Source organism: Balaenoptera musculus, chromosome 20, assembly GCF_009873245.2.
Source record: "Balaenoptera musculus isolate JJ_BM4_2016_0621 chromosome 20, mBalMus1.pri.v3, whole genome shotgun sequence".
Lineage (NCBI taxonomy): Eukaryota > Metazoa > Chordata > Mammalia > Artiodactyla > Balaenopteridae > Balaenoptera > Balaenoptera musculus.
Window position 1 is genome coordinate 14,740,530 of NC_045804.1, and position 13,473 is coordinate 14,754,002.

A 13,473-nucleotide genomic window follows, 5' to 3' on the forward strand; every position below is an offset into this window, starting at 1 on the left:
GGTGGCTTCTCTTGTGGAGCACGGGCTCTAGGCGCATGGGCTTCAGTAGTTGTGGCATGCGGGCTCAGTAGTTGTGGCACACAGGCTTAGTTTCCGCACGGCATGTGGGATCTTCCCGGACCAGGGCTCGAACCCGTGTCCCCTGCATTGGCAGGCGGATTCTTAACCACTGTGCCACCAGGGAAGTCCTCCTTGAGCTTTTAATGAAGCTTCGTATTGCCTCACAGTGTACGGCCTTGATTAGGGATTATCCACACGAGCCTTGCTCGGAACGTGTCCTGGACATCCCGATCCCTCTCGTGACACGGACACTTCTTTGCTCCTTGTGAGATTCAGAATACTGCACTAATGCCATCGAGGAATAAAAGTTCTGTCTTGATGGAATTTCTCTTGTCACTGCCTCCCGCTTTCTCTCACTTTACAAATGTGAGCGTCTGCATCGTGGGCCCCTCACTGGGTAGTGACGGTTGCTTAAGCTTAGTGGGTCGAGTACGACCACTGTGTGGAGAAACTGTTCTCATTGGAGGTTGTGCTTCCTCTCACAGGACACCACGAGACCCCACTGTCTGCATCTACCAAGATGCTGGAGCGATTCCCCAACAATCTGCCCAAACACCGGGAAAATGTGATTCCTGCTGACTCAGAGAAAAAGAGCTTTGAGGAGGTGAGTGGGGAAGTGGACAGTCAGTTGGTGGCCCCTCGTGTCAGGTGCTGGGGGTTAAGGCATTTGTCCTGCCTTTATAAATTTATTTATTTATTTATTTAGTTTTGGCTGCCTTGGGTCTTCGTTGCTGTGCACAGCCTTTCTCTAGCTGCGGCGAGCTGGGGCTACTCTTCATTGCGGTGTGCGGGCTTCTCATTGCGGTGGCTTCTCTTGTTGTGGAGCACGGGCTCTAGGCACTCAGGCTTCAGTAGTTGTGGCTCACAGGCTCTAGAGCACAGGCTCAGTAGTTGTGGTGCACGGGCTTCGTTGCTCCGTGGCATGTGGGATCTTCCCGGACCAGGGCTCGAACCCGTGTCCCCTGCATTGGCAGGCAGATTCTTAACCACTGAGCCACCAGGGAAGCCCTGTCCTGCCTTTAGAGCCTGCAGTCCACTCAGGAGGGGAGAGTGGTACACGGGAATCCACAGCAAACAAAGTGCTGAGGACCGACGGGGAGGAAGGGGGCTTCCGGGAGGCTGTGGGAGAGGCAGGGGGCGCTGGAGGGGAGCGTGCAGAGGTAAAGGCCTGGCGGGGGGCTAACCGTGCATGTCCAGCTCTGGGGCTGAGGAGACAGCCTGACCGCATCCAGTGATGCCCAGTGGGGAACGGGGGGCAGAGGATGGGATCACACGGCTACAGAGGAACCGTATTCCAAGCCGGGCAGCAAGCGAGGAGCTGACAAAGAGAGCAGGTGGGGAGACTGAGGTTCTCTGAAGCCAGGCACGGCCTGTTGAAAGCGGCCTGCTGTGGCCGCTCGGTCTGGCGGGGACCCAGGGCACCCACAGAATGGGTGTGGAGTAGCGGGGAGGCCCTGGCCCAGGCTGCCCTCCTGAGCCCGGGGAGACAGCCTGCTGTCAGGGTCTCAGCTGGAGGCAGACGGCCAGCCAGGCTAGCATGATTCGAGGGGAGTTTTCGTTCACACTGTGGGCAGGTCTGGGGCTCTCTGAGCGTACTTGGGCCTGAAGCGGGTGGGGAGGGAGTGGATCGGGCCCCAGGCCGGGAGCCTGGAGCTTCAGATGAGACACTCGGCAGCCCCCCAGAACTCCAGCTCTGTCTCATCTGCTGGCGTCCTTGCCGGAAACCAGGGGCAGGGAGCCCATCACTTCGCCCAGGTGGGCAGCCTTCTGGGGCACAGAGCAGGTGGGGAGGCTGCAGGGTGGGAGTGGGAGCCGGGCTGGGGGTCCGACCATTCGGGCTTGGCGGCTCCTGCAGCCCTGCCGTGGGGGGCCCGTGCCTGAGAAGGGGCCGTGGGCAGGGTCAGAGGAGGAGGGGAGCAGCTGGCTGATGTGAGGGCTGTGATGGCGTCAGACTCACGTTAGAGATTTAGATTTTATCTAGAGAGAAAGGAGAAGAAAATCACATGGATGTTTAAGATTCCAGTGCTCTGAGTTGTCCCTCGTCTCTGGAGGGAGCCAGGTTGGCGCCCTAAAATCTTGATCTGATTTTGATCTGATTAAAGCCAAGCGTATTTGTTATTGAACACTTAGAAAATAAAAGTTTAAAGAAGAAAATTAAACAATACCCTTAACCTAACACCCAGAGATGGCTGTAGTTGAGATTTTCCTGTTTAATCGTTTAATTTTGAACAGAGTCCTTTAAAAGTCCATGAAAATGCTCTGAGGTGCGTTTATCTGTTAATAAGACTAACTTTTTAAAACAAACACATGTGAGCAAATATAACTAAATGAGTGTTGTCTCTGGGTGACGTGCTCAGCAAACTTCCTCAGCTGCCACCAGCCACAGGCCCCCGCGCACCGTGGGAGGGTCTGCGGGAGGGAGAGGCAGGGCACCGTGTTAGCCTGGGGGGTGAGAACTGTGGGCCTGTGGGATGCCAAGGAGGCTGTGTGTGCATTTCACCAGGCAAATGATAATGGCACACCTGGGACAGTAGATGTTTGAGAACAAATCAATGCATTTTTCTTGACATCCTAGAGATTCTGAGGCGCTTCGGCAGAAGCTCCACTTTATCTGAGTTAATTTTGGGCTCTAACAGAGGGTTCTGATGCTTTTTAAAAACTTTGAAAAATAGTGGACTGTTTGAATACGTGATTTTGTGTTTGGAGTTGCACTGAAAGTTTACAAGCAGCATAAGAAAGCGGCTTTATTACTTTATAGCTGTGTGTGCGCACGTGTGTGTGTGTGTGTGTGTGTGTGTGCGGTTTTCCTTTTTAATGTGAAATGCTGTTACCAAATTGACTACCAACCTTCCGCCAGACTTGTTACCTATGATTTCAGAGTCCCCCCAAACATCAAATCTACCGTGAAAGGATGTTTTGCCTTTAATAAGGATTTTCAAAAGAATATAGGATCTGAAGGCACTTTCAAAAGTGTTTCTCTAAAAACTGTTGTTGATTAATGATACTGTCACTGCAAGAGTGCATAGCCTGGGCTTCCCTGGTGGCACAGTGGTTGAGAATCTGCCTGCTAATGCAGGGGACACGGGTTCGAGCCCTGGTCTGGGAAGATCCCACATGCCGCGGAGCAACTAGGCCCGTGAGCCACGACTACTGAGCCTGCGCGTCTGGAGCCTGTGCTCCGCAACAAGAGAGGCCGCGAGAGTGAGAGGCCCGCGCACCGCGATGAAGAGTGGCCCCCGCTGCCGCAACTAGAGAAAGCCCTCGCACAGAAACGAAGACCCAACACAGCCAAAAATAAATAAATAAATAAATTAATTAAAAAAAAAAAAAAAAGAGTGCATAGCCTCTCAAGGCAGTTGCTTTGAAAAAGGCAACAACTATCTGGTTTTGTGGTCTTTGGGTGGGCTTTTAAAAAATCCAACACGTTTCACAGCATAGTCATTCCTCGTAAATAGTCATTGCCTCTCTTTGTTGTTTGGCTCGTTTATATCTGACTAGAAATTTTGCAGTGATGTTGCCACTCTCTCCCATGCAAGGTCATCGACCTGGTTGACCAGACTTCAGAAAACGCACCTACCACAGTTTCTCCAGACGTGGAAGAGAAGTTCGCTCATGCCCCCGCCAGGCCCGAGGCCCCCGTGGACTCCATGCTCAAGGACATGGCCACCATCATCCTCAGCACCTTCCTGCTCATTGGCTGGGTGGCCTTCATCATCACCTACCCCCTGGTAAAGCTCCACTCCTTCCCTTTCCCCTCCCACGTGTTTCTGAACCTTTGCCCATCACCCGATGTTAGTGAGGTCCAGACAAAAGTGGCAAACAAGCAAATATATTTCTTTTGCCACTTAGAAGTCAATATTGGCTTATCTTCAAAAACATTGTAATTAAAGAGACACTCACTTCTCAGGAAAGGACAATTTTGTACCTACATCTTATAGTTTGACTATAAAAACTGATTTGGAAACCTTGCTTGCAAATCATTTTAAAAACTGTATTTTCTTCTTTTAAGACTACACGTAATACATGAAAATCTGGTAAACTTTCCTCCCTTAAAAACTGTCTGTTTAGGGACTTCCCTGGTGATCTAGTGGTTAAGACTTCGCCTTCCAATGTGGGGGGTGAGGGTTTGATCCTTGGTCAGGGAGCTAAGATCCCACATGCCTCACAGCCAAAAAACCAAAACATAAAACAAAAGCAATATAGTAACAAATTCAATAAAGACTTTAAAAATGGTCCACATTAAAAAAAAAAAAGAAACCTGCCCGTTAGAGATATCAGATAGAGTGAGAAAGGTGGCACGGTTATTCCTTCGACTTTCTAGTTGGAAATAAGTGTCTAAAATTACATAGTTGAGTAGGTTGTGGGCTGGATAAAATATTCTGGAGGAATATTCTTTCTTTCTTTTTTTTTTTTTTGGCCTCACCACACAGCTAACAGTATCTTAGTTCCCCGACCAGGGATTGAACCTGGGCCCTTGGCAGTGAGAGCACAGAGTCCTAACCACTGCACCGCCAGGGACTTCCCTGGAGAAATATTCTTTCATCAAGATGCTTGGAGCATTGAAACCTTACCACCTTAGAACACAAGTGCTCCAAAAGCTCACATCCCCCTGGAGGAATGAGATGATAGGCCCTTTATGGCACTTTCCATTTGTCAAAATGTATCCACCTGCATTGTTTTGTTTTTTTTTTTTTAACCTCACCCAGTTCTTATCTATCCCCTACCCACAAATAAAGAAACTTGACTCTGGGAAGTTAAATGACTTTCCCAAGGTAACTCAGCTAGTAGATGGAATTTCCAGGATTGCAACCCAAGTTGAAAGAAAGAGAGCGAGATCTCTAGACAACTCCCAGGGGGGTGTTGGCTACACACCCATCCCTGCAGTCACCTTCCCACGCATGGGGTAGTAATTAATAATCACAGGTCGCTGCCACTTCTAACTATGATGGAATGAATTGTACAGACTAAATGAGAAGAGTGTGGGGTGTGGGGTGTGGGGAAGGCAGCATGATGAAACAGGAGTGGGACCTCGGCCAGGCTCCCTGTGTTTCAGCCCCGCTCTGCCACATCCTGGCTGTGCAGCTGTGGGCAGATGGCCGGGTGGCCCCGAGCCCCAGTGGCGTCCCCGCCTCTGCACTGCTGGTGATCTGTGCACCAGCCTCTGTCACGTGCACGGCAATGGTAGATAGCAAGCCTGGGTCTTCCCTGTATCCACCACGCTCTCAGCCAGCTGGTACCCATTCTTCCTGTTTGGTTTCACTCTTGCAACAATTCCCGGACTTTTGTGGATTTTTTTTTTTTTTTTTGGCCACACCATGGGGCATGCGGGGTCTTAGTTCCCCAACCAGGGGTTGAACCTGCACCCTCAGCAGTGAGAGCATGGAGTCCTAACCACTGGACCGCCAGGGAATTCCCCCAGACTTTCATAAAAGTCCCGGAATTGTAGAATTGACTGGAACCCCCTCCATCTGGCCCAGCCCTCCACCTCCAGTGAAATCCCTCCTCTGCTGCCCCTGCAGGGCCTCTCCAGTTGGGGGATGGGCTGTACTGGGACGTCTAACTGGCAGGAAAGGCTCCAATCGCTGACCGCGTTCCGCCCCCCGCGGCCTTCTCACTGGTCTCGTCCTGCCCCGTGGGGTCACCTCAAGTGTCCCCTCTTCCTCCGCCGCAGGAGCCTGCCCCGTCCCGCCCGCTTGCGCGCTGGGCGCGCGGCTGCACTGGCCCCGGGTGTGGGTTTCTCTTCCCAGAGCAGACGTCAGCAGCGGCAGCTCCAGCACCAGCAGTTTCAGAAGGAACTGGAGAAGATCCAGCTCCTGCAGCAGCAGCAGCTGCCCTTCCACCCACCTGGAGACATCGCGGCTCAGGACGCCGAGCTCCTGGACTCGTGCGGCCAGTACTCGGAGAGCTCGGCCACCAGCAGCCCCAGCACATCCCCCAGGGTCTCCAACCACTCGCTCCACTCCAGCGGCTCCGCCTCCAAGGCCACCACCAGCCCCTTCCCGGAGCAGGATGACGAGGGTAAAGCGAGTTGCCGTTTTGGTGCCGCCTTCTCTTTCGTTGGAGCACGACCCGAGGACCGTAAAGCCCCATGCCCTTCCTGGGGGTTTCCAGGGGATTATGAAGTGCTGTCCCCAAGGGTTCACCGAGGTCTCACCCGCCCCCCCCACTCCGGGAGCTGGGCTTCTGCCCCATCCCGAGGCCTCTCCCCCACGGAGGGAGCCACCGTGGCCCTCCCTCCATCTTGCTGCACAAAGGGCTGAGAGTCGCTGCTGACCACAGGTGCACTGGCCCTCTGGTTCGAGAGCATCCCTGAGGCCGGCCAGTGGCCACGTGTAAAGGTGCAGCTGTTGATCTGCTTTCATCCGGGAGGTGGGCTCAGGCCGGCGGTCAGGGCCGGTATTCTGAGGGGATTGATGCAGAACCAGTGCAGGAGACCCCAGAGTCCTGAGTCTCAGGCTGGACACTCTGCTACTGGTCTCTCCATTGCACGCATCCCCCGGCACTAGCTGCATGTTTCCGGTGCAGACCTTTGGGTGGATCTGTAGAGAAGCCCTGTCTTCAGGCTTCTGTCCTCACAGTAATGAAAGTAAAAGCCGGAACAGAGGGCAGGGGCGGGCGAGGAGGCGGCCCTGGGCGTGACTGGGGAGTGGGCCCAACAGCTCCTGCTCGCCAGGGCCCCAGGGGCGTAAAACCTCTGAATCCTCATCCCTCAGTCTGAGCTCAGGAAGCTTGTAGCCACTCTAGCCTCAAGGCTGTTTAGGTTATGTTTGTCCTTTTTTCTGTTCTGTCCCAGATGAGGAAACCAGCATGGTGATGGTTGGGAAAATCTCATTCTGTCCGAAGGACGTCCTGGGCCACGGAGCCGAGGGCACAATTGTGTACCGGTGAGTGGCCTGGAGAGCCCTGAGCCTTCACCACCTCACGTGCAAGCTCCCGTCGGCTCCAGGGGCACAGTGGGGTCATCGCAGTGACCAGATGGAAGAGTTCCCCACAGAGGGAAGTGATGGCCGCGGGGCCGCTGGGTGGTTGGTCAGGGCCCCCCGGGCTGTGAGGCCTTCGAGGCAGCCGCTGCGTCAGGTGGAAGGAGTCCCGCAGGCCCAGGGTTCTCCTGGCGTTTCCACAGCCAACCCCTCTCGCTCCTCGTCCCGCAGTGGCATGTTTGACAACCGCGACGTGGCCGTCAAGAGGATCCTCCCCGAGTGTTTTAGTTTCGCAGACCGTGAGGTCCAGCTGCTGCGAGAGTCGGACGAGCACCCAAACGTGATCCGTTACTTCTGCACCGAGAGGGACCGGCAGTTCCAGTACATCGCCATCGAGCTGTGCGCGGCCACCCTGCAGGAGGTGGGTGGCCCCAGGTCACCGACGGCTCCCTTCTCCCGGCAGCTCGGGCGCAGTTTTAGGGACTGACAGTTTATTTATTTTTTAAATTTCTTTTTAGTAACTTTATTGAGGTTACAATACAACGTATTCGTTTTAAATGTACGGTTTGTTGCATGCTGACAAGGGTATGTACCCATTTTAACCACCAACAGTGGAAATGTAGAGCACTTTCCTCTCCCCAGATTTAGTTGTGTGGTCCCCTCGGCTGCCTGGGGCAGTCTGTGGTTGCAGTTGGTACCTCTCTCCCTCTTGGCCTCCAGGAAACCTGGTCGGTCCTTCCTCCCATCGCCGGTCAGGGCTGGTGTGGGCTAGGAGGATGCTAGTTGATGACTTGAGTCATTAAGATCATCCGTTGAACCCCTTTTGCTCAGTTTCCAGGCTGTGCGACTATTTCAGTATCATTTGGCTTCATTGCAGGCTTACCTGTATGAGGCAATGAACTTGGGTTTCTTACCCTCTCATCATCTCGTTATGAACTAGTAAGCTGGAGCTTTGTTTGTTTGCTTGTTTAAGTCAGTCTTTCAGGGGAAAAGAAAGTCTGCTGGAAAATACGGATTTGAACGGAGAATATTGTCAGTAAAACTTCCCATTTCTTTGTTAAGATATGATCAAAGAAAACGAGCTGACCCAATACCGAATGTTAATTGAAGCAAAAACCTTCGGGCCGAATTTTTCTAAACAAAATTGAATCACTTGAAAAAAGAGAGAGAGAAAGTATGCTGAGGAGCGAGGTCCTGAGGGCCCTGTGCCGTGACCCAGCCTTCATGTCTCTTGCAGTACGTTGAACAGAAGGACTTTGCCCACCTCGGCCTGGAGCCCATCACCCTGCTGCAGCAAACCACCTCAGGCCTGGCCCACCTGCACTCCCTCAACATCGGTGAGAAGCCTCCCCTTACCAGGCGGGGTGACAGCTTGCTCAGGTGGGCCTTGCCTCTGTCGAAGCTCTTTGCTGCCTCACGGAGTCCCTGTTGTTGAAGAAAGAGAGGACGTAACACATGTGAGAGCCAGAAGCTTTACAGGCAGCAGCGGGTCTGCTGAGAATCTGAGGAGGGCGCGTCCCCATCGCGGAAGGAGCCCAAGCGCGGGACTAACCTGGAGTTTTGTGTTAGTTCACAGAGACCTGAAGCCACACAACATCCTGCTCTCCATGCCCAGCGCACACGGCAGGATCAAGGCCATGATCTCCGACTTCGGCCTCTGTAAGAAGCTAGCAGTGGGCAGGCACAGCTTCAGCCGCCGCTCAGGGGTGCCCGGCACAGAAGGCTGGATCGCCCCGGAGATGCTGAGCGAAGACTGCAAGGAGAACCCCGTGAGTGTAGGCGTGGCCCTGTGAAAACTGCAGAAGCAGCCTCTTGTTCCTTGGGGAGTCAGAGCCTCCAGGCCCAGGGGGGCGGGCTGGAGCGCTCACTGCTGCAGGGGGGACGTTTCTGTAGCGAAGAGCTTCTCCCCCGGCAGCACTCTGCTGGCACTCTAACACTGTCTCCTGTCCAGAGGAATGAAAGGGGTGAATGTAGGCAGTTGTCTGTTTTCTTCCCCCCCTACTCTTCCAATCCTTTCCACCCCAGTTTTGGGCAACTGGAAAATCAGGACTTGCGTAAGGTGAGCAAACTTCCAGTTTTCATTCTTTTTTTAATTTGTTTTTGTTTTTCCAGCTTTCTGTTTTGAGAATTTTTAGGCATACAGAAAATTGAGGGCAGTGAATACCTCTGTTCCTCTACCTAGATTCAACATTCGTCCGTATTTTTCGCTTTCTGTCTGTTCCTGCAACCATTCGAATATGAGTGGCAGGCCTCCCAGCCCTTTACCTTAAATACTTCAGCACATGTCTCCCAAGGACAGGTCCATTCTACCTCCTAACCACCTCCCCGTGCTCACACCTCAGCCATTAATACTGTTTCCACTGATACCTAGTATTCAATCCATATTCAAGTTACCCCAGTTGTTCACCAAATGTCTCTTATAGAGCTGGTTTCTGTAAACCAGGACCCAATTAGGTGTGTTTGTTACATTGCACTTGATTCTGTCTCCTTTCATCAACACAGTTCTCCCAGCTTTCTTGTCCCACGACGGTGGCTCTTTGCAGAGTCGGGGCACTTCTCTGTAGAATGCCTCACTCGGGATTCACTCACTCATTTCCTCTTGGTGGTATTTAACTTGTCTGTTCCTTGTATTCCTGTGAACTTGACATAGGTCTAAGGGCTTGACTAGATTCAAGTTAAGTGTTTTTGGTAAGAACAGTCCCAGTCGGGTTGTACCATCACTGCATCCCTAATGGTGATGCCGAGTTGAAGCAGCTGGTGCAGGTGGTGACACTGGCATCTCCCCTTTGTTAGGACTGTGTGGGGGCGCTACTCTGGCAGAGTGTGAATATCCCATTATCAACAGTCACTCACCTGATGGTTCAGCATCCATTGGCAATCCTTGCCTGAATCACTTCATTCAGTAGAAATTCTACATTTATTAGCTGACATTTTTCTGTAAAGAAGAACTTTATTTATATTCCTTTTCCCTCTCTCTCTCTCTGGACTCATGGATTTAAAAAAAAGAGCAGTATAATCCATTATAGTCCTTATTTATTTTTGTTTGTTTTTGGTTTTGTTCCTATTCCTTTTGATACTCAAATTGTTCCAGTTTGGCCAACAGGAGCCCCTTCACGCTGGCTTCTGCATCCTTTTGCTGAGAACCCAGTCGTGTTTGAGCACCTTGCTTTCTAGCCCAGCAAGACACTGAAGGATTATCTGGCGCTCCCCGATCAGACCTGGATGGGATCCGCCATCCTAAAATAGATTAGATTCAGTGGAGCCTCTTATCCTACTCACTGGGAACCGCAGCTGGTCAGTTAATCATAAGGAAATACATACACACCTTAAACATCTTATTTTAACTTTAAGTAAGTAATGTGACTCTTTAAGGAAGTCTTTGATGTAAGACAAGATCTTTTTTTGACTTGGGTCCAACTGAATGGAGTTGTTCGTTTCCTCTCTTGCATGAAGCACACTCACATGCCTTCTGTGACTTCTAGATCGAGACTCAGACATTTCAGACACCTCCTAAGCGATTTGAAAGCAGAGTCCTAGCTTTCAGCTATTTGTGTCCCGTCGCTTACAGTTGAGTCTCCCACATCTAATTCCACAGCAGTTTTTGTAGCAACTCCCTCGCATTGAGTCTTTCCAAAGATTCAGCCTACCTCAAACTTGGCGGCCCGTGTATTTTATCAGCTTACGGAGTATTTAAACTGCAAGGACAAGTGGCAGAGATGAGTTTGGGAAAGAACATAACTGAGCCTAGAGATGAGCCCATAGAGGTGGGGGCAGAGAGGCCCAGCATGCGGGACGCAAGCCCCCAGGGGGCAGCGTGAGTGGTGAGGGTGATGGGGAGTCAGGCAGCATGGGCTGCGGAAAATGGAAAACACGGAGCATTAACGACACAGTCAGTAGGTGAGAAGTGGCCACCAGGTGAGCGCGTCAGTGGTGGTGGACTTGTTCCTCCTGTCCTGAATCTGTCACCCACCTAAGGAACATTCTGGTGAAGTAGAACAAAGATGACTGAGCTCGGGAATAAGACCTGCATCTTGTCCTGGTTTGTCGCTATCCAGCAGTGACCCTGGGCTTGTCATTGAGCCTTTCTGTCCGTGTCTTCATCTGGGGATGGTGACATTTGCTCTGCTCACCTCACAGGGCTCTTGTGAAGGGTGGGTTTTCTCCAGTGTGGAAGGTGACGAGCTCCTGGCTTTCTCTCGCTAGAGCCTCACGTTGTCTGGTGGAGAATCCGAGTGGTGGGGCCTGACGTGAGGGACCCAAGCCGTGCTCGGGAGCCACCCCAGTGTTACACCCCATGTAGACAAGCTAGACATCATACACGCACATTTCGCCTGTAGGCATGGAATGGTTTCACGGGATAAGTGAGACGTGTTATTAGATAACATCAAAGTGAGCTCACTGAAAACTTGTTAAATAATCTTTTTCTGGGACTGTTTTTGAACCAAAAATTTTTTTTTTTTTTTTTTTTGGCCACGCCATGCGGCTTGCGGGATCTTAGTTCCCTGACCAGGGATCAAACCCGCGCCCTCGGCAGTGAAAGTGCGGACTCCTAACCACTGGACCACCAGGGTACTCCCACCAAAAACTGTTTTTATTTCGTTTATTAACCCAGTGTTAAGACCTGTCATATGTGGGCGCCTTGCAAGTCCCTGGGGGTACAACAGGGAAGCGAACGCACAGAAATCCCTGCCCATGAGGAGTTCCGTGCTGGTTGGGTGAAGAATAGCTAGCAGCAAGGAGAGAGCGTCCTGTGGGCCAAACACTGGTTTGAGCCACCGTTTTCACGCTTAATGTGTGCACCTAATCTTCACAGCAGCCCCACGGGGTCATCCTCATTTCATGGTCATGGATGCTGAGGCGCAGGGTGACCAGGGGGCTTCCGAGGGCCAGTGGCAGAGCCAGCGGGCATCCCAGGCACTGGCTCCAGAGCCCAGTTCCCCACTGGGACCTCCAGCGCTCGTGTGGCACCTGCAGGGCGCCCAGCTCTGCTCTGAGGCCATCAGAACCGTCAGCCGGTTCTCCCAAGGCACCTTCTAGGTGGAAGAATCAGCAGCAACACCCCCTTCCTCTGCTGCTGAGTTAGGATGAGAATTCTCCCCTGAAGGCCTGTGATGGCCCGCGTTTCTTTCCAGACCTGCACGGTGGACATCTTCTCTGCGGGCTGCGTCTTTTACTACGTGATCTCTGAGGGCAGCCACCCTTTTGGCAAGTCCCTGCAGCGGCAGGCCAACATCCTCCTGGGCGCCTGCAGCCTGGACTGCCTGCACCCCGAGAAGCACGGTGAGCGGCCCGCAGGGCTGGGGGCCCTCGGGAGCGGCCCCTGCGGGCGGGCGGCGGTGGGACCGGCTCTGACTCCCCAGAGGCCCTTCTTTCCAGCCGCTCGCCCTGTGGGCCTCAGTGAACTGACGACTGGGTCCAGAGCCGGTGGAGGGCTGGGTAGGGTGTCCTCGAAGCGCCACCTTCTGAAGCCAAGCAGCTCCCAGTTTCCTTCAGGTCACACGATGACCTGTGTGACCTGGGTAAGGCCCCCCTTGGGGGACCTCTGTTTTCCAGCTTGTGGCTCTTGAGGGTTAAATAATCTGAGGTCCCTTCCTGCCCTGACGTCTGGGGAGACGGAAAGGCCATGCTGCATACACTGGGCTCTCGCGTGTGGGCCAGTGGTCAGCGCGTGAGGCCTGGGCTGAGGACAGATGGGCCGGGTCCTCGCTCTCCAGGCACGCAGGTGACAAGTCTTTCTGCCTGACTTCAGGGTTTCCCGCATTATAATTGGCCCGTGACACCCCACTGTTGCCTTTTGAAAAAATTTAAACTGTCTTGCTGTTTTGCTCATGGATTAATTTTCCTTATTCCCTGGAGACAAAACAGATGAGCGTAAAGGCCCAGAATCCCATTATACAGTGATGAATGACGGCTGCTCATACCTTGGTATATATTATTCTGATCATCCATCTGGACGTGTATGCATATTTTTATAAAAATGGGGTTAAATAGTGCATAGTATCTTGCAGCACGCTCGTTTTTGAACTTCATCTTGACTCTCTCTGCGTCCGTCCGCGTTCAGCCAGCACGTCATCCTGGTGGCCCACGGTCCAGCGCGTGGAGGCACAGTGGTGTCACCCGAGCCTCTGATATCGACTATTTCCAATCACTCTTTTTCACTCACCGCGCGGGGAGAGCTCTCCTTAGCTGAAGTCTCGTGCAAGCGCTTATGTTATTGGATTGAGTTCCTGTCCGTAGAACCTTGAGTCACAGGGCATGCAGGCTGTCAGGGTTTTGGGTATCTGCTTGTGGCTTTAGGCTGGTAATAACGAGTCGCATGTTTATTCTCCTCCTTTGTAGAAGACGTTATTGCCCGGGAGTTAATAGAGAAGATGATTGCAATGGATCCTCAGAAGCGCCCGTCAGCGAAGCACGTGCTGAAACACCCATTCTTCTGGAGCCTAGAAAAGCAGCTCCAGTTCTTCCAGGTGGAGACATTTGTTTTCTTTATCAA

General features: G+C 52.5%; 1 protein-coding gene across 7 annotated transcripts in view; it reads left to right on the forward strand.

Annotated features, from left to right (window-relative positions):
• The window catches only part of ERN1 (endoplasmic reticulum to nucleus signaling 1), an 84,614-nt gene that overhangs the window by 63,772 nt on the left and 7,369 nt on the right, over window positions 1-13,473 (forward strand). For 6 of the 7 annotated variants that reach the window (XR_005017790.1, XR_005017791.1, XM_036836964.1 and 3 more), the window contains 9 exons: window positions 546-664; window positions 3,597-3,788; window positions 5,808-6,078; window positions 6,854-6,944; window positions 7,212-7,401; window positions 8,218-8,317; window positions 8,550-8,749; window positions 12,113-12,260; window positions 13,320-13,447. Coding sequence is in view for 5 of the 7 variants with exons in the window: in XM_036836964.1 (XP_036692859.1) it covers window positions 546-664; window positions 3,597-3,788; window positions 5,808-6,078; window positions 6,854-6,944; window positions 7,212-7,401; window positions 8,218-8,317; window positions 8,550-8,749; window positions 12,113-12,260; window positions 13,320-13,447 (1,439 nt within the window). In the remaining 2 variants the exon portion in view is untranslated. Of the gene's footprint in view, window positions 1-545; window positions 665-3,596; window positions 3,789-5,807; window positions 6,079-6,853; window positions 6,945-7,211; window positions 7,402-8,217; window positions 8,318-8,549; window positions 8,750-12,112; window positions 12,261-12,533; window positions 12,693-13,319; window positions 13,448-13,473 lie in introns of those variants that run through there. The other variant, XM_036836969.1, reaches the window with a different exon arrangement.